General features: G+C 35.8%; 1 protein-coding gene across 6 annotated transcripts in view; it reads right to left on the reverse strand.

Annotated features, from left to right (window-relative positions):
* Positions 1–23,471, reverse strand: part of LOC150095701 (uncharacterized) — a 336,276-nt gene that overhangs the window by 82,584 nt on the left and 230,221 nt on the right. For 5 of the 6 annotated variants that reach the window (XM_090409975.1, XM_090409976.1, XM_090409977.1 and 2 more), the window contains 2 exons: positions 14,000–14,234; positions 9,657–9,787 (listed from right to left, as the gene is read on the reverse strand). In XM_090409975.1, coding sequence (XP_090266101.1) covers positions 9,657–9,787; positions 14,000–14,234 — 366 coding nt within the window. The remainder of the gene's footprint in view (positions 1–9,656; positions 9,788–13,999; positions 14,235–23,471) is intronic. The other variant, XM_090409978.1, reaches the window with a different exon arrangement.

Genomic DNA, 23,471 nt, shown 5'->3' on the forward strand with positions numbered 1-23,471 from the left:
AAGATGGTGGTGAGATTTGTCATGGATATAAATTGTCTGTATGAATCATCCTCCTAAAAACTGAAAATGTAAGTGGCCATCTGGTTGATAAAGAATTAGAAGACCTAAAAGGATCATTGGTTATCTATTTCTTTTTTTCTGAGGTGAACTGGATCCTAAGACAAAGTGCATTTAATTTGGAAAGAAACTGCTGCAAACTCAAAGGAAGAGTCATTCCAAACTGCAAAAATATCATCCACATATCTGAACAAATGTGTAAGTCTAAGTAAAATATTATCAGACAGGTGTTTAAAGTGTTCCATGCAAATGGGCAATGGTTGAAGAAATAGTAATGCCCATAGCTGTTCCTTCAATCTGTTGATATAATTTATTTTGAAAGGTAAAAAAACCAGAGCATATAACAAAATCTTGATGGAAATTTTTCTTGAAATAATTCAATGGTGTGTGTGATAAAAGAATATTAGTAAACAAAGACACAATGGTGCCTTTATTGACCACTGAATTACTCCAAGAAAAAATCCCTACCTGTTCTAAACTTTCTCACTGGTCGCTCATTATGTGCAGATGGTTTCCTCTCCTCAGACTTCCTGCCAATGCAGGAAAACCCTCGGGTTCTGTTCTCTCTCACTCTCACCCACTCTCTTCCTTTTGTATATAAATGACCTGCTCTTAGACTTTCAATCCTATCCACAGCTTGCAGATCCATTCCAACTTTTCATTCGACAAACCTTGTAGTGCTGAAGTATTAGAATCTTCAAGATCTGTCATGACCAGAGACCTGAATTCAAATCTCCTAGTTATATCTCAGTGTGGCAAGGACAACCTTATAAATTTCACTGCCACCAAAATTCAAGAAAGAGCTTGCATCCTTCCCCTTATATTCAATAATACTGAGATATCCAAACATGATCAGATTTCTCTTCTTGGACTGACCTACACCTCCGATCATTACTGGCACAATCACATTTCAACTACAGCTTCTGCAGCTACCAAAAAAGGGAGGGAGGGCACCTACTCTACAACTCTCCATCATTTACAACAATGCCATCTACTGTTCACCACCATTAGTATTTTTTGTCTATAAATTGCTTGTGTCCTGAAGGCCAATTTGTTTGTATGTGGGATGAAAAACCCTGCTACCTCCATATGAGATCGGTTAACTCACCTTCAAATGAAAAAAAAAAAGAAAAAAAAACCCTCAAATAAAGATACCTCCCGTCAGGACGAGAATCAAACTTATATCTACATGTTTGAGAATTTCGAGTTGAAAACAATCCACTTCAGCTGCCTTTCACATTTCAGGTTTTTACGACTTTTTCCACTCCATATATTGATGTGAACTGATTTCATTCTTTTGGGGTACTTTTTATTACTGATTTTCTCTTCTTGTTCATTTAACAATCTCTCAAAGTAATTAGTGTTGAATTTTGAATGAATGAAATTCATTAGGAATTTATTCAATCACAATTTAACAAGTTAAACCCTGAAAGGATATGCTTGCATCCTAGTATATATTATATATACAGGGTGTTCGGGATAAATTTGACATATTTATAATTAATTATATTTTTCCGTAAGTTACATGTATTAACACACACTTCTCTTCATTTAAAAGTTTGGACCCTTCTTCATTCATATACAAGATGTCAGAAAGGATGGATAGCTGGAACCCACCTGAATCATGGAAGAGAATAACTTGTATCATGATGATTCGTGCCCGCCATCAAAATAAGGATATTACGACTGCTGCCCAATGCTCCCTGAATACAGTAAAAACAATCAGGCATGAACTAGAGACTTGCAATGGTGACTACGAGGATGTAGCAAGAAGAAAGATCCCTAGCAGACGATCTGATTGCGTTCGTACAGCAGAATTCCTCGCAAATCTGCAGGAACAGGTGTTGAAGAACCCTGGCATTGGAATTATGGGCTTTGTTCGTGGAGTTGCTAACTGTAGTCAAGCCCTGGATAACAAGGGTAGCAAATGGTAGGCCGTATGTATGGCAGCAGGATTCGGCCCCTTGCCACACCTCTGGGAAAAGTCAAAAATGGTTGTCTGAAAATTTCTACGACTTCACCAGTCCAAATGTTTGGCCTCCAAACTCCCCAGACCTTAACCCCATGGATTATTTTGTATGGGGCGCAGTTGAAAAAGACACCAATCGCACTTCCAGTAATACAAAAGCCCAGTTAATGGATAAAATTAAAACAGTTTTTGCGGCCCTTCCCAGGGAGACTGTAGCATCAGCTTGTTCGAGGTTCCGAAGCAGAATTGAAGCTGTGATCGATGCTAATGGTGGTTATTTTGAGTAAATCTTGTTGATAGTATTGTAATTAACTCTGCCTGTAATGTTTTTTTGTCAATTCATTAAATTTAATAGATACAAAGAAGATTTTCTTTTTCCTTACGAAACTGTCAAATTTATCCCGAACACCCTGTATATCTTGACAAATATAGGATACAGTGATTAAGAAAAAAAGTGGTGTATATTTCAGTGAAAGAATTTCTACTGTTGTATATTGATAGTAAAGTTTGGTAAATTTTATATTACTTGTTAAGATCAATACACAAAGAATTACTGTATAAATTGCATGTAACAAAGTGAGAACACAAGGTCATAGTACAAGGGCAAACCATTGGATTAAGAAATTTCCCCAAGCAGTCTCGTGCGCATACGGCACGTGGAGACCTAAGCTGTTCGGAGAAGATGCTACAGAAGCGAGACAGTGTACAAATAAAAACGTGATGGGTGAACAACTTAGGTTCAGAGAGTATCGGTGGAATATGTAGGAGGACTGGTATAAAAGAATTAGGAAACCCCCCATGAGGGTTTCAGTGGTTTTCTCTTCTCGGTTGTCTGGACGTGTAGTTCACGGGGAGTTCTGCTCTCACTCTCGGGTAGTAGCAGTCGGAGATGCTGCATAGTAGTTGAAAAGGTTGCGGGTCTCAAGTCCTATGATGAAAGACAGACGTTTTACACAGATAGTAGGCAACTAATGGGAAAGCTCAGCGACTAGGTAGTATGCTACGTGAATGTAGAATCACAGTTCGCCAAGAATGTTCTTGACATAGGCCCAATATACTAGCAATGTGTTGACCAACCAACGATCGCAGGAATCCCAGCTATAAAACCGACAGAAAGGAAATAGTTAAAAGAAAAAGAATCAGGAATCGAAGGGACAAGTAAGTATAAAGGATCATCAAGTACGGTATTGTAACCTTTTGTCAAGTAATATGTGTGAGGAAGAGAAATTAACTGTAATTTAAGAATTAAGGACTCTGATTAGAATAAGACAGGACTATAGTGCTTTGATAATAGTTAGATAAAAGGAAAAGGAATTGTTGTGTCCCAATTTATGATTTTTATTCTATCTAATAATTTCGGCTTATCTATGTTCTACTATTATCTATGCTTGGGATATCACCAAAATGTTTACTAATATCTAAGTTATTTCTCCCCTTAGTACCCCTAATATTTGTATTATACTGCACCTTTTGAGATATTTAGTTTGAAATATTATATACAAAAACAAGGAGAAAGAACTAAAATATGTCAGAAAGTGTAACTATGTTGCAGTCGTGACACTTTATCTCGTTTCTTAACACATTAATTTCCCACGTGATTAGGTTTGTATTTTTCAAGTGGTGCATTGGACAGCAATTTCAGACAACTGTTTTATCATTGGACAAAAGGTTTATTAAATTCCTTAACATTGTACAATTCAAGTTTTAGTTATTACTCAATTCAATGCTATACTAAATATTTACAAACTGACATTAGCTTATCATAAATAATTAAGCTATGATCCTATAATGGGTATTACAATCATGCCGCCATACACATTCAACACATAACTTCATATGACATGGACATATAAGATTAATTCATACTATTTAACTATCCAAACTTAAGTAGCTTAAATAAACCATTTACTGCACTAACACATAACTATGACATTTAAACTTTCTTATACAATATAATAGACATGCAAAATTCTCAGGACACTTAATTACTCATAACATTAACACTAGCCAACTTACTTTCAATATATTCTGTCAGATACTAAAGTCCTAGTATTGTTTTCTTGGTCACTTCAACAGTTTAGTATTAGAATAATGATAACTAATACAGACGAATCTTAGCTAACACGAGATATAATTTACAGTACCTTTCTTTCCTGAGTTTTCCATGTGGGCCTCTATCTTTTTCTGATTGAAGTATTCTGGTATAACCTCTCCGATAATCTGCTTCTCCTATGTTGCCTTTTGAATTGTATTATGCCTACTCGGTCTTTACCTTTCGTTATTCAGGACACACTTTGAATCGTCTAAATAACGGCTGAGCAACTCGTGACGTGGATATCGATTTCTTTACAGCTTTCCCTTTTTCGTGGTTGTCGCTGAAGTTGGAACACAAAGAACATGCTTTCTTTTCCTCGACTATATGGCATTCTTTGCTTCTTACATAGGAAATACGGAACTGAAATTCCACTCACTTTTGTTTCCGTGTTGTGACGACGGAGATATAACTCCAATCTCGCCACTCAGGAAAACACCGTGAAACCCATATGAAGGAGCTCGTGAAGAACTCTCCTGGAACAGCACCAAAAACCAAAAAGGTCTAAAAGCCTAAAAGTCTCTAAAAAGCCCTGTGTGTGTGTGGGGGGGGGGGGGGGTTCCAACCCTTTTATACCTGCTCTCCTAACGGCACCTTCTATAACTTCTTTTCTCCGCCCCCTACTTGATTCTACTTCACTGACCAATTAGGGTGGCGTTTTTCTCTTTTACGGGCTCGCCGACCAAACGTCCTTTGGTCGGCGAGCCTGTAACGATGTTTCAATCCGGGAATCAGCCCTGAGCGATAGTCTGTTGTTTTTCTTTTTCTAGCCTCTAACTTAATCCCCTTTCCAAAATTTCTCTATGAACTTACTTAATATTTTAATCTCTAGCCTCTCACATACCATCTTTTATGACTAATCCTTTTCTGTCTTATTTAGTTAAATTTTCTCTTTTATATCATATTACAACATTAATACATTCTTTCTTTTTGTTAGTTAGTTCAACGAATACCTTCATATTTTATATATTTTATTGGATGCAAGAATATTTCTTTTTCTTTTAATTAATTCATCTATTATCTTTTATGCAGGGTTTTTAATTTATTCATGTTACACCATGATAGCTGAGAATTCTACATTCTTAAGATATCAGGTGTAACAGAATGTTTTTTACATGTGCTGATTGATAATTATCTCTTAAGAGGTATTGAAGTGTCTTTATTTGAGTAATTTAGTCAAAGTCTAAAGTTTCAATTTTGTTTTATGATCTAAGAATGCTAGATTATGATTATTTTAGAGAAGTGTTTCTATGATATTCATATTTGTTTAAAATGTATGCAAGTTATTTTGTTTAACATTCTAATAGTAATGATTGATTATTCTTTACACTGTATGACAACAAAAATGATAAATAAACCTTTTGCCATTTTTAATTTGATTGCTTGTGTCTAAGAATCCGATGCACCACTCATAAATTATTCGAATCTAAGCGGGAGGGAATAAACGATAGTTAAGGTCACGACTGCAAACAAAGATCAATAGTGGGTACATCTGCAAGTTCACTTCTTGATTGGGAAACTTTTTTCTCAATCTAAGGGTTCTGGGTGGTGAAGCAATAAAAAACAAATTTTCCCAGAACTTTAAGAGAGGCAAATTTCAGAGGCTTTGTCACCTAGGAATTGGCTCGACCTTGAGGGAATTCCTTTGTGTTCTCAATAGTACCACATGACATCCAAGGAGAGGTATACTATACAACATATAGATATATAATAAGAAGATTAGGACATAACATTACTATAGATACCTACAATCTTAATCTTTACCTTCAGTTTTCATGTCACCATTATTATCAGTGATTCCTTACAGTGCTCTTTCCTCCATTTCGAATAAATTCAGACATTGTGTCTTCCAGATAGTTCCTGAGAAGAGATCATACAGTACTGATCTCCATCTCATCCAATTCCTCATTCCATGATAAAGCTATTGTCTCCTGAGTTTGTCATAATCAACGGCTTTATAGTTCCACATATACCTTTCTCATAGAAGTCCTGACATGACTAGCCACCATCCAAATGAGAACTTGATCCTGATGTATCCTATGTTATGTACTTGCTAAGACAGTTATCCCTCAAAAACTCAAGAAATTCATTCTCTTTGCATCCCCCCCCACCAGATGCTCTCTTCATTCCAATCTATATTACTATAATTAAAATTACCTATAATGGTCACATATTTCTTATCAGAGCAATTTGCTTATATACTTCCTACTCACTGCCCTCTACATTACCAGGCCTATAGCAACATCTAGTTAAATATTTCATTCTGTCCACCTGCAACCTCACACCAGACTGCTTCAAAACCACTGCCACTATTTGCTGTTTGCATTTTCACCTAGGATGAGCATAACTCATCTGTTACCATCAATAGCACTCCCTCTCTGTCCTATCTTTGCCAAAAACATATATCTCTCTATCTTTATCCCTGTAAGAATGTCATCCTCATCCAACAATATCTCACTTATTCAGACAATTTTCAGGTGAATAAATTTTATGAATGCTACAGTTTCATTTCCCTTATTTCAAATATTTCTGACATTCATAAACATACACACCAGTTATTTCTGGTTCTATAACAAGTCCTGCTGACCCCACTTCTCAGATAGGAATCTTCTTCTTCTCCCCTCTCATCATTCCTCTTTATTGCAACTGAACTTGCACCTATCCACAGACCTAAATGTTGTCACCCCCCCCAACATTCTTGGCCACCTCAATCCTTTCTTATACATCACATATCCCTTATCCACACCTCACATAATATAGTCTATATTGATCTGACTCTTTCACCAGTTTCCCTTCTGTCTTGTGTTTCTTTTCTCTCATTCTGATCACTCATCTCTCCATTCCCAAGCCCTCCTACTCTTCCACCTCATATCTTGCTTCCTCAGGTCTTTCATTTGCTTCAGTCATTACTTTCTCTTGCAGCAACAGTTTCTCCAGCTGACTCATACCAAATCCATTTAAATGTAGCCCATCTTTTATACAGCTTTCTCCCACACATTCACAAACTGAACTCCTTTCTTCTCACATAATTCTTCTAATCATAATCTCTGCTCACCACATCAACTCATAAGGGGGCAACACACTATCTTTCCTATCATAACTGTTATTTATTGCTTTCCTCAATAACCACTCAACATCATCCTTATTACCAACCAAATTATTTGTGTACTACTAACTCTTTTGCTTGTTTAGTCCTCATATCCAATGCTTCAATTCTCTGTTCTTTGTACTTCCAAGAAAAGAAGCCTTGTGCACCTTTTTACTCACCACACCTCTAATGATTGAATCTCCATACAGAGCTACTCTCAAATCTTTTGATACCTCTTTCAAATGGGCATCTTTCATCCCATTTTTCCCCCACTTCCATGTAAAGCTATAATTCTTATTTCACCCAAATATGTTTCATCTCTTGCTTCATCTTCATCAACTCTGTTTTAATCTCTTCAAACACTTTCTCTTTGCCAATTACATCAATCACACCACAATGCCTTGCACATCTGTTGTTACACTCACTACCACACACTGCTACTACTGCATTGCCAGTTATGCCCACTGGATTAATTTGAAGAATCATGCAAAAATCAGTTGAGTGAATGACCACATTCTGAGAATAGTAAAATATTCTTTTCAATGCATTAATACTAATCAATGCATTCATCTTGAGCTCAAAGACTAGCAAAAACATGTTTCATGCTAGGATTATCAGGAAAAGGGTCAAGAGGAAGATTACCAAGATTTAGGTGGACTTATGCAGTTAAAAGTGCAGTTGGAAGACATACATGGCTTAGAAGACCTAAATATTAGATGCAACTATACTGGAGACCTTACAAATTAGAGATTAATTAATAATGCAAACTTTATCACTGAGTACTATTACAATTCTGTTCCTATCAAGAATTTGATGTCATTTGTATACTGGAGTCTATATTTCACCTTTGAAAACTGCTCAATTATTTCTGAAGCTTTTGTACATATCTATAGCCTATCTCCACAATGTGGAGATAGGCAATAGATAGTCAGAAAACATCATGGGAGACTCGTTATTCACACACTAACTATTTGTTATTCACACAATACCTATCATACCTCTCATTAAACTATTCACTGATGAAACAAACATGCACCCCCCCCCTGCACCCATTCCACAAATTCACCATCTTCAAGCAAAGAAATCATCTAGTCCTAACACCCTAGCCAACCACACTCTTACATAATTTCCACAGGTGAAACTATGTTCTCTCCTTTCCTTCCATGTAATGAGGGAAAAAAAAGTCTTCAGTGTCAATCCTATAAAACTCTTTTAATAACATATGCTTCTATCATGTCTCCTCTTTTTCACCTATCAGCTAATTTCTGAAGCCCACATAGACCCTCAATCTGGAATATGTTTCAGTAATGACTAGTTCATGTCTTGTACCTAAGTCCAACATGCTCTTAACATTATCATCAAGGATTCTATTTTCTCCAGGTTTTCCTAAATCATTTCAATATGTCTGGTATTCATTTTCCCCTCTACTCAACTCTGCTGTTTAAATCTCCAAAAAGAATCAGCTTTTCCACTCTCTCTCTTTCTAATGATTCAAAAATTTCCTCTGGTTCTTATTGTCTCAGTGAAGACTGGGTCTGTCTTCACTGAGACAATAAGCAAAAACATATGCTTGATTCGATTTCCCATTTTGAAACTTGACTACTTGAAATGTCTTATCCACATCACTATTTGAAACTGTCTGTCATTCTTTGTATTTATCTTGTTATGATTTGGAAATATAACACCTGTTTGCTTCTTTACCTCATAAATTATGTTGGTATGGTATACTTTTCTAACCCATTGGTTAAAAAAGTATACCATACTTTTGGCTAGTTCCATTTCTTTTCCATTAATACTTCTTACACCGATGATGCCTATTGTCAATCTGCTGAATTTCACTTAGTTCTGGCAGCTGCTTTTTGACTTTTTTCCCAGGTTACCCCTTGACTGGCCTTGTTTAACTAGGCGATGTCTTATCCAACATAATATTTCATCCTGTTGTACCATCATTTTTGTTTGTGGTTCAAGTTAATAGAGAATACAATTTGGTCAGTTAAATCCCAAACTGTCAGCCCATCCTCATTTCATTCAGCATCCAGGTAAATACCTAATAATGAGCATACCATGAGAAGGTAAGGAAAGGACGATGGGTTAGATGCCCTGGTTAGTTTTCCACATTCCTTAGAAGCTATGTGGAGGAATCCTTCCAGTTATCCAGTATTGACCCTTAAGTAACCTATCAGCAGTAGTATATAATGTTCAATATGAAGATACTGTGAAAATACATTGGCAATTTATACATAAGAAGAAAGGTTTTATTTAAAATAGACACAAGTTGGCAACCTTGAGGAAGACAGAGGATTTTTCTTGACACAGCAGGAAGGGATGAAAATGCTGGTGTGAGAAGAATGCAAGTAAGGAAGAATGTACTCACTCACAGCATCATTAGAGCATAAATAAAAAATTTAAATTCAAAATACAGCTAACTCTTATTACACCTGCAATCTTACCTCTACTCCAAATTCTCCCCTATCAACATAATCGCCTAGAAATAAAAAATTTGATGGTGTAAGAGGGGGACCCATTCTCCATAATGCCTTTTCAAAACACACCAAATCATGGAAGTTACCGTGAATATCACCTGAAATTAGAGCAAAAGACTATTGTAAAAAAAAAAAAAATTAATACCATATTAAAAATTAACTCAAAATTTTCAAATAATTTGCATAATGGGTATGTGTAAACCCTTTTGTAATTAAACTGAACTTTTTTTTAGCAAACATATGTAGTATTGTAAAATGGTTAAAATGGTCAGAATTTCTTTCAATCCTTTGTTTTTATTTCTTGTATAAATCTCCATATATTGTATCAAAGATGTAGGAAATGTCCTACATCTTTGTCTTATATCACTATGATTAAAAATTATTTTAATCATAGCGATAAAATTTTAATCTAATCAACAAAGTTATCAAACCTAATGATTCTGAACTCAAAAAAGTATTTAAAAAAAAAAAAAAAACAGCCGTATCAGCCATCTTACCACATCTTCAACAGGCCACAGAATTTTTTTTTTTTTTTTTTTTCATGCCTACAAAGAGTAATACAGTAAACTCACTCAACAATTTACCAGAGAAATTCTGGCAGCACTGGTTTTGCAGGAATTTCACCATAAGAAACCATAAACTTGCAGATTAAGATGCATTCATAAAGAAAGAATGAGAATGAATACATACATTCAGAAGCAAGAACTTCTAGCTGAAGAAATCCAAAAAACATGATTAGTTTTGTCAAGAATTTGTGACAAATTGTAAGATAAGGGATAGGTAGCAGGGATGAATGAGTAATTAACACAGCAAGTGTCGCACTAGATTAAGAGTGGGCAGAAATTTTCTATTCAAGTTAACAATTTAAGAGGGGAGAGAGCAGTAGAATTATGGATGCAAGCTTGGATGAACAATGTCCAAGAATATAATGCAGTATCTGCTAAACATTTTTCACATGCAGGGTATGACAGTGCTTCAAGATTATTTGTTAGTGTTGCTTAACAAATTATGCCCTATCAAGCTCAGAACTTGATTCGGTTTTGGTAATCTGACAATGTCCTCTAATTAATTTAGAATAGCTACCCAAAATGAATTTGGACTTTGAGAATAATGTTGCTGGTTTTAATTTTTTTTTTTTTTTTTTAGTCATTAATGTTCTTATTCTTCACAATTTTTGCTTTGCGATTGTTTAAGACTACTCCGACTCCAATATACTTACATTTGAACTTGATTTCAATTTTAATTTTACAGTCACAAAAATAAAATTTTGCACTCGTTCCATAAAATAAGGTTATGAATCATTCATCTTTTTTTTTTTTTTTCTAGATAAGATCAAGTTCAATTTGATATACAAAAGAGATATTTATAATGATACACAATAAAACAAAATACAATAACAACAAACATCTGAAACTTTGGACAAGCCATGTAATTGCAAAATCTATGCACACCAAATTCTATATATCTGGAACAACCATTCCTGGAAATATTGTCTGTATATCAATGAAAGCAATTTAATATATGTTGCTTTGAGAGATTGATACGGTACAAAGTGCCTTAGACAATAGAAATATAAGATCTGATAATGTTGGAGTCTTGACAAGTAACAGACTGATTTGGTGGAAAATTGTAGATAGGAAGTTAGTAATGATGTAATTTTTTCATGTAGTACTGTCATATCCTGTACACCCCTTGAGGGTACATGGCAGGAATTTGATGATGATGCTTTGAGAGATTGGGTCACTAAGGGCAGGAATGCACAATATTCAACCCTACCTTCCCACAGTGTGGTCTGTTTCTACAAAAGGGCTCTGGCATTTGTAGTGAGCATTCCCACTGCAAAAGGATATTTTCCTAGTTGGACAAAATGCCAACTAGACCACAACTAGGTGGTCTAGTTGGCATTTCTTTGCTAGTGAAATATCACAACCCTGCTTACTAGGGCCTGAAGTGGCTAATGATATGTTTGGTCTCCAAGAGCAGGGTTATTAATATTACTGCTCTGAAGAAATCCATCAAAAGTTGAAGAGTATAATTCCAATCTTACACTTGCAAGCTGATAGACTATGGCAAAACATATATACTGCCTTAATCAGAAGAAGAAAAGAAATAAAATTTAAGCAGTTCAATGAATATGGAATCTCAGATTCACAGGACAAACTGGAAAGTATCTGTACAGTTCACCAAACGAAATAATAGTTCATAGAAGATTTCATCATGGAAGCAGCTGAATACAAGAACAGCTGCATCCATCTTTTGGCACCTATGTCCACCACTCAAGTAAACAAAGAAAGGCTAAAACATTGCTAGCAATAAAACACACCCTTGTTAATATAATGAAGATGCCACTGATACTTTGGTGAAATTTTTACATCTATTAAATTTACTTTGATGTAACTCTGAGTTTGTCTATTGATTTTATTTATTTTTTTTTTTTTATATAAAAATGACAGCTTATATATCTACTTTGAAGCAGCTAAACAAGGAGATTCTTTTATTTTCTAGTGTTGTCTCTGATGGTGCACAATGTGCATTCTTGTATTTATAGAAAACAATTTAAGTGATACCATCAAGAACCTCAACTTTCCCAGGATTTCCTCAGCAATATAGTACTAAAATATTTAAATAAACAACAGAACCAAGAATGGAATGATCAGATTCAACTAGAACAACAGATATTCATGCTAAGGATTTCTTCTGAGAAGTAATATAATGGCTGATCATACTAGTCATTCTTCTTCCTTACTTTGTGGAACACAGATTGTAAGTACTCCTATAATAAGGTATGTTGTTCCTAAAAATTACTACATTATAGAATTTTGCATAATAAAAATAGGGTTAGGGACAGAACACTCAAAATTCGTAGTCTCATAAGTAACACCGTACACTACAAAGGGGGGGGGGTATATTAGTTTTAAACATCGTTAATTCCTAATAAATAAATCCTGTGATGAGTATGTAGATTTTTTGACCAAAAATTGAATGTGATAAATGATAACTCACACTGGGTTTAATAGGTCATAATATAGATAGTTAAACCAACTAGTTTTGCTACATATGCTGGTGGCTTATTCTTCCAGAAAAAGCCACTAGCATATGTGGCAAAACTAATTGGTTTAATTATCTATATTATGGCCTATTAAACCCCAGTGTTAGTTATCATTTGTCAAATATATACTATATTCTAAGTGACTTTGCAGCATATGCAGTTGTTCCTGTTATACAAGTTTGTAGAAAATGAAAGACAAAACCTCAAACTTATGTGGAAGTAAATTTAATTATATGCATTTATTTTTTTTAATTAGGAATTTACTGACCATTGGCTATCTTACCTATGCTGCAGTGATGCTTTTTAAAATTAATTTCTTTATTGCATTTTGTATCCAATTGTTAATATAATGAAGATTCCACTGATACTTTGGTGAAATTTTTACATCTATTAAATTTACTTTGATGTAACTCCGAGTTTGTCTATTTATTTTTTTTTAATATAAACATGACAGCTTATATACCTACTTTGAAGCAGCTAAACAAGGAGATTCCTTTATTTTTTGTAGTGTTGTCTCTGATGGTGCACAATGTGCATTCTTTAGGTCTGTTGCTCATGCAATATTATATTTTCTCATTTCTTTCAAAGCACTTTATTTAAAGTTTATCTTCAATACTTAAGATTCTGTTTTTTGTTCATTATTTCAATTCTTATAATAACTAGGCCAGGACACTTACTCAGGTTTGGGATGCTGTATGAAAACACTTATCAAGAAAAGTACATAAACTTTGAGAACAGCATGATTCACACTTGTAGAGCAATGTACATGGCTATAGCGGGGGTGAGTGAGAAATTGAGATGTTCTCTGTTTTGTATATTCCTCCACTACATTCAGCTGAGTGGCACATTCACCTTGTGTTACTTGGTAGCATAAGGTAACAGTCATGTCATGATAAATCCTGTATAAGCTAACATGATGCCATGCCACGTTTTGGTGATTTTATTCATCTATTTGTCTATTGTGTGCAAACAAATTCATGCATTACAAACACATGTTATAGAAGAAACAGTGGTATATATTGCTGAAAAACAATCTCAATAAAGTAAGTCAATATTGAGGTCATAGTAGCCTAATTAAAGTAACTGTTCTTGAGAATATAAGTCGACACATAATGAATATAACTTTGTATTTATTTGTAAGTAATTATTATTATAGCTTCTGTTGTATTAATGTAACATGAAAGGAGCTAATTCAGAAATAGCCTAACATAATTTACAGATCAAAGTCTCTGAAACTAAAATATCAACAGCCATGGATTACCTAAAATGTAAGTAGGAGAATTCAGATAGAGTAAACGAGGTTCTGCTGACATTAACCTCTTGGCTTCTTGACAAACAGATAATAAGCAATTTGCCAGTGCTTTTCTGTCAACTTCTCCCCAGTTATAAGGATCTTTAGGTGTGCGTCTGACCCCAGATTTGCTTTCTGAACCGTCTTTTTTTATAGGTCTCTCAAAATATCTTAAGCCAGCTAGCATTTCATTGGCATGGGACTTCTAGGGGAAAAAAATGCAATCTATTAACAATGCATTCAGAGATTCAAAATATTTTGAATACTAAGCAGGTCCTAAATGTTTTTGGTCAAAGAGATGACTTACAAATTAAGCTTACCTTTTCAGAGGATGAACAAGAAGATGAACAATATACCCACCTTCAAGGTATTTTTTACAATTATAAATTCATTACTCTATTTAAAATACTGTGCACATTAATTATGTAATAATTTCATTTATTAACTAGAAAATCCCCAAACTTTTCAACAAGATCTTATCACACTATCTTTGCAAAGAAATTTTGAGAAAAGATCAAGAAACACTAAATAATGTTGGATTCAATATTCCACTTAATTTGAATAAAAAGATAAAAAAAACATGTAATATGTGAGCATTATACAGATATTAAAACCAAACTGAAATATTTTGAGACCAACTGTCAACAATTTTATTGAGAGTAGTACTGCTGCATGTTTTTACGATGAACTATTATAGATTTATGTCAATCTAGAGAAGTTTAGTGAATCTACATTCTGCATCATTTATTAAGCCAAGAAATGAAGACCAAAAGATGGTCTTTAGTCATGGGCTTAAAAGTATTTATATTTTTGACATCCACTGTCACTCAAGAAAGGGATATGATAATATCTAATTTCATAAACCCAGGGTATTTATGACAAGAACAGGGAATGACAAACAGAGCAAGGGATCTAAATGTCTCCTTTAGATCAGATTTACAAAGGATGGGTGGAATGGTTTGTGACATACTTTGCCTATGAAAGTCCACCAGCAATGCTTTTTGTAGCAAAGCATCTCTTAAATGTAGAAACTCGATCTCTGAAATGGAGCGGATCTTGGATGATAATGCTGTGTGGTGTTGCTACGTAACCTAGCACTATGGATGGTTTGATCTGGAGTGAGTGTCATTTACTATTTTTGGGTTTTTCTGACACACACACACACACACACACACACAGTGAAACTGAATGTCGCTTGATTTGTTGCTAAAAAGGAGAGGATCCATTCTTTTCCAATGTTTCTATGGTAAAAATGATAAAAATATGTTGATTATTAAAAAGGTTCACACAATCAGCAAAAGATCATTAAGCCATGTTTCTTAACACCACCTAGAACCTTACTGATGTATTTAAATCATAAACAGCAGGTTTTAGTGTTGAAAGTTTCTTTTTCACTTGGTTAGACTATAATAAATTTAGTTTAATCCTTTATCCAAGTGTGAGTAAACAAAGTTTGTGCCTGAAAGTATCTTCAGGACCGGGCAACTTGTTGCAAAGGTGGAGCAAGCTAACATCACTCCTATCTCAGTATATCCCATAATGCAAAACACATCTTGCGGATATGTATAAGGTTATGCATTAAGGGAAGGGCCACTACCCAGACTAGTTTCGACCTTTATTGAGGTCTCTTCAGTGGGAGCCAGGCCAAAGTGGAAATAGCAGGCAGAAGCATTAGCAAGATCATCTCTACCTATAGGAGTTCCCAAACAGTGTGCCACCTTTTTATTAAATTACTCTGGATTTAGAGAAAGATGTTGAAAGTTTATTTTTCACTTGGTTAGACTATATACTACCTTACCCTAGTCCTGAAGATACTTTCAGGTGCAAACTTTGTTTGCTCACACTTGGATAAAGGATTAAACTAAATTTATTATAGAAGGTTTTAGTGATGATGACCCAAGCTACTGGTAAATTCATGGAACTTTTCTATGGATTTACTAGTGGACGGTAAAGCAGGAATTCTATTGAGACTGAAGCTTTGGCACACAGAGCCCTTCTCTCCTTTAAATGCCATATATAACACAGCTGGAACGCTTTACTAAATATACTGGAAATATTTACGAGAAAACTTTTATATCCTCAACAGGTAAATGAATAAATAAAAACTTAACATACAAACTCACTAGCATGACGGCATTTGTAACAACATTCCACTAACTTTTCTATCAGGTCTGTTTCTACTGTGAGTGTTTTATGTGTATCCTATACAGCAGCATTTCTCAATGTGTGGCCCATTAGTGGGCTATGCAGTTTTCCTGGTGGACTGCAAGAGAATTTAATTAGAAAAAATTATTTTTATCTTAGTTTCTGAAGTTTGTATAATATAATACAGTGGTATCTCGCTAATTCAAACCTCTTTAGTCCGAACCCTCCAGTAATCTGAACTGCGGCTTGAAAGAAAAAAAAGTTTTATTATGTATTATTATTTTGTATACTATTATTTTTATTTAATAATTATTTTAACTATTGTTATTTATTTTATCATCATTATTATTATAAATGTAATTTCCCACAATTATGACGTTACCACATCGTTAAAAAAAATATAAATTTGAAGGATGTAGCATTCTCAGTTGCTGCTGCTTGGGAATTTACCAAGATAACTACAGTGATACACAAAAAGAGGAAATTCAAAACATGTATAATTTGGTTAAAATATAAATCCAGACATTGAAATTTCACAAACGGATGTTACGGAATTGATCAGAGGTAGAACCGAAAGTGAATTCTAAATCAAATCAGATGCCAAAATTATAAATATGACGCTACAGAATGAATTAGAAGATGATGATGAAGATAAAGAACTCTAAGAAACAAAAAGCGAAACATGAAGAGGCACTTGACAGTTTTAATATGTGTATAGAATGGGCTAAGCAGAATGATACGCCATTCCACAAAGTTTTATTGCTAATGAAGCTCCAAGAAGAAGCATTCGAAAAAAGTTTAGTTTCAAGAAGCAAAAGAAAATCAGCAGTGACTTTTTTTTACAAAGAAATACCAACCACCAACAGCCTGCCAGTGGCAGGAGATTGGTGGATTGAGTGGTGGAGACAGAGAGATGTAGAGTAGGTGTCCTCCCTCAATAAGTCTCTGGACTTGCTGGAGGTGTCATGTAATAATAATAAAAAAATTTTTTGTGTGTATTATTTTGTGAAACTTTTTTTTTGTGCATTGTGTACAAGAAAGTGATATTTTTTTCTCAAATTAAGTTATGTACTGAACTAAGCAATTTTATTAAATCAGAATCCTCAACAATACAGGTACATACAAACTAAACTTTTTACTAAAATAAACTTGTGTACTGTATTATGTTTTGAGTTTTACATTATTATTATTTCGGGCAACTCCAAGGAGTCGACAGACTCAGAGGGAAGCCCTAACATCATGTCAAGAACAACTATTCGACATTGACACAGTATCTATCATACCTCGCCTTGAACTCATTCATGATCACAGTACCCAGAACAGACTCTGGCAGCTTATTCCACTCATTCACCACTCTCCAAGTTAAAAACCTAGCTCTAACACCTCTGCTAATGACATTCTTGCCCAGCTTCCATGTATGGCCCCTAGTCCTCCCACCACCAGTCCTATTCTCAAAAATATCTTCTGGATTAATCCTATAGAAACCTTTCAGTAATTTGAATGTCGCAATCATATCACCCCCCTTTTCCGCCTATCAACCAATTTTTGCAACCCACAAATCTTCAACCTGTTCTCATAAGGTTTATTCCACAGACCTGCTATCATCTTGGTCACTCGTCTCTGGATCCTCTCCACCTCCTCTGCATCAAGAAGAAACCCTGGCGCCCATATCTGGGCACAGTAGTCTAGATGGGGTCTTATCAAGGCTCGATATAGCGGAACAATAACTTGTTTGTCTCTGCTTGTTAAAGTATTTTTTAGCAACCAAGTGATTTGATGAGCTGATTTAGCCACTTCTGCAATGTGTCCCCCTAAACTTCAACTCCCTATCCACCAACACTCCCAAATCCCTGGCCTCATCAATCTCCTGGAGTACAGTTCCACCAATGCGATATACTGCTGCTAATCTTTTCACTCCAAAATGCATAACCTTACGCTTTGCCACATTAAATTGACATCCATTTTCCCTAGCCCAGTCCTCCAAAACTATCCAAATCATCCTGCAAAATTTCGACATCCTGTGCACTCACAACTGCTCTACCCAACTTTGCATCATCAACAAACAAGTGAACATTTCCTCTCAGATCCTTTCCTATATCGTTAATGAACAAATTGAAAAGTAGTGGTCCAAGAACAGAACCCTGTGGCACACCACTAGCCACAAGCAGTCTTTTGGACTCCACTCCTGAATAAACCACTCTCTGGTATCTCACCATCAACCACCAACCTATCCATCTCACCAACCCTATATCCATCCCCATCTACTCCAGTTTACTGATTCGAGTTCCATGTGATATCCTTTCAAAGGCCTTGGTCCAGTAGAATCACTGTAAACCCATTACCCTTATCGAGTTCAGCCATCACTGTGTTATAAAACGTGAGCAAGTTACTGAGGCATGATCTACCCTTCACAAAACCATGTTGTCCCCCCATACAGTATCCTATTTTCATCTATCCAATCCTGTATTCTTCTCTTGACTAATTTCTCCAAGCCCTTGACAATGATTCCTGATATGCTAATCGGTCGGTAATTTGCAACAGCAGTCTTGGAACCTCCTTTATGCAGTGGAACTATTTTTTCCTCTTTCCACCCCCTCGGGACTAACCCAGACCCGAGACTCAAATTACAACAAAATGGTCAAGGGTACTGACAATTCTTTAGCCACTTCACGTACGACACGAGCTGGTATACCATCCAATCCCACAGATGTATTGACATTGAGGTTTTGCAATAGACTACTCACCTCCACTTCATTCACCACAATTCCTGTATAATCTATTGGTTCATTCATTTCTGCAATGTCGCCACCCGGAAGATATATTCTTGCAAAGTGCTCGCTCAGTAATTCAACTATATCAACTGATTCGGTTATCTCCCTACCATCGGCATTCTTTAAAATCATTCTGCCATATACATTTTTTCTTTTACTTGCAACGTATCGAAAAAACTGTTTAGGATTCTCTTTAGCCTACATGGCCAATGTTCTTTCATAATCTTTTTTGCTTTTCTTACCACACTCGTTACTCTTCTGGCCTGCGCTTTATACCGTTCATGTGCCTGTCGGTCACCTTCCTCCTTAAATTCGCCCCATAGTTGTTTCTTTTTTTTGCAGCTCAAGCTTAATGGTGTTATTCATCCATTTAACCCCTACTTGATTTATTATTCAGACTCTAGTTATACAGTCAGCCACTGCTTCATGTAAACACTTCTTAACAGCCTCCCATGCACTATCAACTTCTAGCCCTTGCAGTTGTACATGCCATGGCACTGAACCAATCAATCTCCTAAGCTTGTCGTACTTACCAGCCCGATAATTCCACATGTACCCTGTCTTAATTATAAATTCCACACCTTTCGCCACCTCCCAAGTCAAGACCCTATGATCACTCTCACCAATTGGTGGCAACGTGGTCATATTCATTACAGCCAAATTCTCAGATGCAATTACCACATCAAGCACTCTGCCCCCTAGTATTTTCCATTATATGCTGTGGCAGATAGTTATCCCTTAATAACCGCATAAAATCCAATTCCTTCCTCCCATGTGTCCTCTACTCCTTCCAATCAATGTTACTGTAGTTGAAATCTCCCATTATAATTACCCTCCTTCCACTCATTTCTTCTATTTGCTTATGCATACTATCTCCACCATCTATTCCATCACCTGGTCTATAGCAGCACCCAACTGCATATTTAGTTCTGCTAGTTTCGATTTCACACCAAATAGCCTCAAATGTGCTCTTTTCTCTATCCTGCAGTTCCACTTCTATTCTTCTTGGCTGTAGCTCATCCGCTATCATCAATAACACTCCTCCCCCCATTTTATTCTCCCTGTCACTTATGAACACACCATACCCCTTACATTCAATCCCACTAGCTGTGTCATCTTCTGTCAGCCATGTTTCACTAATGGCAAAAACCTGTGGTCTGGAAGTGCCAACCAAGGCCAAAAATTCTTCCTTCTTGTTCCTAATACTTCTGGCATTTGTATACATGAATTGCAGATGCCGATTTGTTCCGTCCCTATTTTGATGCCTTATACTAACTATCCCATTCTGATTCGTGGTCTTTCCTACTAGCTTGGGCATATTACACACATTCACATACTCAACTGTCTCCCTAAAATCTGTATATCCCCCCCCCTTTAATAACTCTAGTTTCCCTGATTCTGCACATTCACTTCCACTACATTCGACAACACCTTTTCAAGTCTCCATACACCAAATCCATTCAAATGTAAACCATCCATTTTATATAAATCCTTTCGCCCATTGAACTAATTCCCCACATCCACAAATTCCACACCTCATCAAACATAATTCACGAATGAAGTCATTAGCAATTATGGCCTCCTTCTATACTCTTCACTGTCATACCGTGGCAACAGGCTCACCAACCTAACTCTCTCACTCTTCTCTTTTGCTACCTCAAGCAATTCCTTCATATCCTCACTCATAGCCTTTTTGTTTCCTTTCAAATCATTTGTACCTACCACCACTATCAATTCTTTCACCCGCTGCTTTTGCATTCTAATTGACTTGCTTACATTCTTAACGTTCACACCGGGTTGGTACGATTTTGTTAAACTCTCAACTAACACACCTCTTACTAAGGAATCTCTATACAACACATGCTCTTTTAATTTGTTTACACTTACTATCATACCCTTATTTTTTCTATCATACTTTTGCTGATTATTAGTCGGTACGCTTGGTAAACATTTTTGCCAACGCTCCAGCTGCCGATTTGCCCTATGTATCACTCCACGTAATAAAGCGATCTCACTCATTGCATCAGTGTCATCGTTTTTATTCTCCAATGATTCATTCAATCGTTCTGTATGTTTACCTTCATTCTCACTTTCAATGCCACTCTCACAGCTATCAGGTACTACCTTGCAAATATCACCATTCATACCTCGAATATCACTGCTATATAGGTTCTCACTTTCATCAACGATATCACTCACATGACCTAAAGAACTCTTTAAATCCTCACATTCTTTACACTTTTTTGCACACATTCACTCCACTATTGTTGTTTAACCAGACTCCAACCGCTCTCCTAAATGCATACATTTCGCAAACAGTACACTGAATCAAATCCTTTAAGTTAAGATTTTTAAACAAATATGGCGACCTGGATGCCATCTTTGCATTCCTCTTTATGGGAGCCATGTGCACAGATAATCTTATCTATCAATTTACTATTAAAATTCTCAAAAAACACACAAAAATCACCCAGACTCGCTAAAATACTAAAAGTAAACAATACTATGTAAATAAATTTAGTTTAATCCTTTATCCAAGTGTGTGCAAACAAAGTTTACACCTGAAAGTATCTTCAGGACTGGGGTAAAAGTGGTACAACACTGGGCAACTCCTTGCAAAGGTGGAGCAAGCTACCAACACTCCTATATCAGTATCTCCCATAATGCAAAAAACATTTCCTTGCAGATATGTATAATGTTACGCACATTAAGGGGAAGGGCCACTACCCATACTAGTTTTGACCTTTCTTAAGGTCTCTTCAGTGGGAGCCAGGCCCAAGTGGAGATACCAGGCAGAAGCATTAGCAAGGCCATCTCCTCCTATAGGAGCTGCCAAACGGTGTGCCACCTCTTTTTTTTTTTATTAAATTACTCTGGATTTAGAGAAAGATATTGAAAGTTTATTTTTCACTTGGTCAGACTATAATAAATTTAGTTTAATCCTTTATCCAAGTGTGTGCAAACAAAGTTTGCATCTGAAAGTATCTTCAGGACTGGGGTAAAGTGGTACAACACCGGCCAACTCCTTGCAAAGGTGGAGCAAGCTACCAACACTCCTATCAGTATCTTCCATAATGCAAAACACATCTCCTTGCAGATATGTATAATGTTATGCATTAAGGGGAAAGGCCACTACCCAGACTAGTTTCGACTTTTATTGAGGTCTCTTCAGCCTGGTATCTCCACTTGGGCCTGGCTCCCACTGAAGAGACCTCAATAAAGGTCGAAACTAGTCTGGGTTGTGGCCCTTCCCCTTAATGCATAACATTATACATATCCACAAGGAAATGTGTTTTGCATTATGGGAGATACTGAGAAAGGAGTGTTGGTAGCTTGCTCCACCTTTGCAAGGAGTTGCCCAGTGTTGTACCACTTTACCCCAGTCCTGAAGATACTTTCATGTGCAAACTTTGTTTGCACACACTTGGATAAAGGATTAAACTAAATTGATCATAGTCAGACCAAGTGAAAAATAAACTTTCAACAATACTACGTAAATACTATGCAAATTCATAAATTTTTACTCAAAATATCACTTATCTGTTCGGGAGCTATCCACAAACACGACATACCATATAGCCCTCTGGTGGCTATCTGGGCAGTACAGTAACTTTTTTCTATCAGTTACTTCATTTATTTATAGAATTAAATTTATGTACCATTAGAATCCAATTATTTTTGTCTTAAATGCTAGCTATTGTTGTCTCTTAGAGAAAATTCGCTAATCCGAACGATCACGTTTTTTATTAGTTCAGATTAGCGAGATACCACTGAATATTAAAAATCCTATTAATTAAAAAAGATTTTACATAACTTATAATAATATCAGCAACAGTCTCTATGGTATGGTGAGAAACGCACCAAGAAATCCTATCTTAATTTTCAACTGAAAAATACAAGGTGGGCCAAAAGTCATGAAGGGGGGGGGGGATTTAATATTTAATAACTCCTTTATTTTTTGTTTTAATTTACAATACCATAGCATCATGTATATGATGCTATGGCATTATATAAAGGGTATCTCAAAATTCATGCAAGATTTAAATTTAGCGGCATTTGTGCGGTAAAGTGTTGCCAACAAGGAAAAAAAAAGACAGTGTGACAGCTGGCAGTTCAGGGTTATTAAAAATGGAGCGCTACACGAAAGAACAACGCATTTTCATTGTTGAGCAATATTTTAAAAATAATGAAGGTTTGGCAGCTACAGTTCGCAATTTTCGTACAAAATATGGTCGAAATAGTGACTTAACTTCATCAACTGTGAAAAGATTAATTAAAAAATTCAAGGAAACTGGATCAATTAGTGATCTTATACACTCTGGCCATCCTTCAACAAGTCGTTCAACAGAAAACATTGAAGCAGTTTGTGAGAGTGTTGCTGAGAGTCCAGGAACATCAATTCGGCATCGTGGTCTTGAATTGGGCATTTCGAGAAGCTCTCTACAGCATATTCTCACGAAAGATTTGCATCTTTATGCTTACAAAGTTCAATTGACTCAAGAACTGAAGCGTACTGACCACACACA

Source organism: Typopeltis vanoorti, chromosome 20, assembly GCF_054136105.1.
Source record: "Typopeltis vanoorti isolate ZY-2024b chromosome 20, IOZ_Tvanoo_1.0, whole genome shotgun sequence".
NCBI classification, from domain to species: Eukaryota; Metazoa; Arthropoda; class Arachnida; order Uropygi; family Thelyphonidae; genus Typopeltis; species Typopeltis vanoorti.